At 45.6% G+C, this 3,507-nt stretch overlaps 1 protein-coding gene across 1 annotated transcript; it reads right to left on the minus strand.

The window, feature by feature from the left end:
* Nucleotides 1-1,468: 1,468 nt before the first annotated feature.
* On the minus strand, nucleotides 1,469-2,966 carry LOC132647945 (endogenous retrovirus group K member 5 Gag polyprotein-like). Its single transcript, XM_060367833.1, has 3 exons — nucleotides 2,798-2,966; nucleotides 2,503-2,693; nucleotides 1,469-2,428 (listed from the first exon to the last, which is right to left on the minus strand). Exons 1-3 carry the CDS (start codon nucleotides 2,964-2,966, stop codon nucleotides 1,469-1,471), a joined length of 1,320 nt encoding a protein of 439 aa, XP_060223816.1.
* Nucleotides 2,967-3,507: the final 541 nt, after the last annotated feature.

Below are 3,507 nucleotides of genomic sequence, written 5' to 3' on the forward strand. Positions count from 1 at the left end.
AGAAAGGAACCTACTTCTGAAATTTGGACTTTTTCAGTAGCAATATGTAAGCCCCATTGCCTTAAGGTTTTTTGCAGTAGAGGATATGCAGTCTGCAAGACAGCTAACTCCTCATGGCACAAAAGAATGTCATCCATATAATGGATCAACAACAAGGAGGGAAATTGTTTCCTAACTGGTTCAAGGGCCATTTGTACATACAATTGACACATGGTGGGGCTGTTAGCCATGCCCTGAGGTAAAACTCTCCACTGGTGTCTTTTATCTGGTTCGTGATGATTAATAGTGGGTAGAGTAAAGGCAAATCTTTGCCTGTCTTGTGAGCACAAAGGAATCGAGAAAAAAACAATCCTTGATATCTATAATTATGATCCTCCATTGTTTAGGTAAGGCAGAAAGCAGAGGCAGGCCTCGTTGCACGGTACCAAATAGCCGCATTTGCGCATTAATGGCCCTCAAATTATGAAGAAGTCTCCATTTTCCTGATTTCTTTTTTATAACAAAAATAGGTGTATTCCTATTTTTGGGAGAGGTAGAGGGCTCCAAATGACCAAGTTGTACTTGTTCTTTAATTAATCTTGTAGCAGCTTCTAACTTTTCAGAGGAAAGGGGCCATTGAGGAACCCATACGGCCTCCTCCGTAAGCCAAGATATGGGCATGGAACCCTCAATGGCAGCTAATGAAAACCCAGGCCTTGTTTCCCGGTATTACTTTCTTGTGAGATTGGGCTTAACCTCCCCTGCTCCTGCTTGCCAAGGCCTTTCCCTTCCTTATATCCCATCCTTTTTATAATGTCAACCTCTTGTTGAGAGTACTCATTAGTTAATGCTAACCCTAAATCTTGTAAGATGTCTCTCCCCCAAAGGTTAATGGGGAGAGGGAGTACATAAGGCATAAAACTTCCCGTCTGACCTTCCGGCGCCTGCCAAGTCAATGAACTGACTGTAGGGCTGGCCTCATATCCTAACCCTTGTAAGGAGTGAGATGATTGTGTAACAGGCCACGCCTTAGGCCACCAGCTAGAGGAAATAATACTTTTATCAGCTCCCATATCCAGGATGCCGACAAAGCCTTTTCCTTCTACCTGCAATTGTAAAGTGGGCCTAGTTTTAAGATCAACAACCAAGTGAGAAAAATCAGTCCCTGAAGAACCAAGCCCTTTGGTGCCTCTCAACACTCTGGCAGAGGGAAAGCAGTCGTATAAACTTGGGAGGAGAACTAATTGAGCAATCCTATCCCCAGGAGAAATAGAAAATATGCCTTGTGGACAAGAGCAGAGAACCTGAAGTCTTCCGGTATAGTCCTGATCGACTATACCAGGGTGAACCACAAGCCCTTTTAAGGTAAGAGAAGAGCGGCCTAGAATGAGGCCAACACTTCCTTCAGGTAGAGAGCCCTTAAACTCAACCGGGACAGGTTGCACTCCCATATGTGGCATTAATAAGAATTGGGAGGTGGAACGGAGGTCTAATCCTGCGGAGCCTCTTGTAGCTCTGCGGCTAGATGTGTCTTCCTGTTGCCCATTTGTGTCCAATATTTTTTGGGGCCTTGAGACCTGGGGCCCTGAAACCCGTTTTTTGGAACACTCTCATTTCTTTCTTTTGGAGGGATATCATGTTGAATAAGTTTTCCCTGAATATCTCTAACTGAGCGACACTCATTGGCCCAGTGATAACCCTTCCTACACTTGGTACAAAGCCCTGGAGTTTTCTTTTGTGCAGGAGCCCGGCATTCTCGTTTTAAATGACCCGGTTTACCACAATTATAACAGGTTTTATGGCCTCCAGGATTAGGACGGTTCCTGTTTTGCAAAATAGCTGCCGCAAGGCCAGCATTGGTAAGTGGGCCCCCAAGTCCTCGGCAAATCTTTATCCAGTCTGTCAGCCCTTTGCCTCTTCTGGGAGTAATAACCGTCTTACATTCAGGTGAGGCATTCTCATATACCAGCTGTTCTATCATAGGCCTAACTCGTTCTGGATCTCCAAATATCCTGCCTGCTGCTTCTGTCATCCTGGCCACAAAATCTGAGAATGACTCCTGGGGGCCTTGAATAATCTTTGTTAGGTGTCCTCCGGCCTCACCCTTTTTTGAGAGGGCTTTACATGCTTTAATAGCAGCAGTGGAGATCTGGCCATATGCTCCCCAATCATAATTTGTCTGATTATGAACGAACTGGCCTTGCCCCGTTAGTAAATCAAAGGTCCATTGCCGTTGGTTATCTTCTGCATGGGCATTGGCCCTTGCCTGAGTTTGAGAAGCATCATGCCACAAGGCTTTCCATTCTAAGTATTGTCCCATACTGGGGAGAGCAGCCTTTACTGTATTTTGCCAGTCATTTGGAGTCATGGCCACACTAGCGAGTCTTTCAAGCTGCATGACTGTAAAATTAACATCCACTCCATACTTATTAACTGATTCAGCAAGTTTCTTAATAAGGGGATACTATCAAGCCCTAAAGCCTCCAGTTCTTTTATAGGATAAAGAGGCTTCTTTTTTGGAACCTTTTCTCCCTTTTTACTTTTCTCTCCCAGGGCATCCTTTCCCTTTTCTATCACTTCTGTTGGCCTAGTGTCCACAGAAGGGCTTTTCTTCTTAGACATGTCCTTTCCTTTTTCTTTATGAGCTCCTAATCTCTTATCTTGTTCTGTTTCTGACATGCTGTCTTGTAGTTCCTCTAACACCCCTTGGCCCGCTGTTACAGAAGAGCAGCATCTTCTAAACATGACTTTATTAGGATCCACAGCGATCTGGTTCCCGCCTTTAACTTTCCATTTTGTTCCTCTCTCAGTAAATCACCTTCCAGTTTATCCCAGGAGGCAAGCGTCAGCAACCCCGAGCACACGAACCAGGGAGCCACGTGATCAATCTCCGTTATAAACCCTTCTAACGTTCTCTTAGAAATTTTTAACTCATGTTGTTTTAAGAGTGACTGAAGCGCCGTGATCACCAAATGTGAAGCTCCCATGTTGCTCCCTTATCTACGAGAGAAACTGACACAGGGAGGGGCACCGCGGCTTATCTACGTCCGTCTGACCGTGCCCAACGGTGGCAGGCTAACAAAATATTTATTATTTAGCAAGAATATTTGTGGAAGCAAAATGAAACCAAAAGAAAGAGAACGAGCACCACTATCACAAAAGGGAAAGCTACGAGAGCTCCTGCCAATTGGGGTGAGAGATGAGACAAATCAAGACCAAACATACCTCTCAGAACCTACCTTAGTCCTGCAGTTCTGAATCCTCCCCGTGAACGGGGGTCTCCTCAGTGCCGGCGATGGTGAACTTCCCGGGTTTCAGCACCAGTTGTGACCCGCGCGACCATCTCACCAGCAAGAATGCACGCGGACACCAGGATCCTTCTGCAGCAAGCGTTTATTGCAATGGAAGAGGAAGACCCCAAGCCCCAAAAAGGCATGGTTTATATATGCTTTAGAGCAGTGTGTACCATCCTGATTGGTTGTCGGCTCATTACTCCAATATGACGCCCAGGGCTGGGCAGTGACTTGG

This window comes from Meriones unguiculatus, chromosome 15 (assembly GCF_030254825.1).
Source record: "Meriones unguiculatus strain TT.TT164.6M chromosome 15, Bangor_MerUng_6.1, whole genome shotgun sequence".
NCBI classification, from domain to species: Eukaryota; Metazoa; Chordata; class Mammalia; order Rodentia; family Muridae; genus Meriones; species Meriones unguiculatus.

What these genes read in the sequence shown, in the direction of transcription:
- LOC132647945 (XM_060367833.1), bottom strand. Translation starts at nt 2,966, where the DNA reads ATGGGAGCTTCACATTTGGTGATCACGGCGCTTCAGTCACTCTTAAAA. An exon ending in CTCCTGGGATAAACTGGAAG is followed by an intron (nt 2,694 to 2,797) that starts GTGATTTACTGA and finishes CTTCTGTAACAG; the next exon opens with CGGGCCAAGGGGTGTTAGAG. An exon ending in AAAGTAAAAAGGGAGAAAAG is followed by an intron (nt 2,429 to 2,502) that starts GTTCCAAAAAAG and finishes CCCCTTATTAAG; the next exon opens with AAACTTGCTGAATCAGTTAA.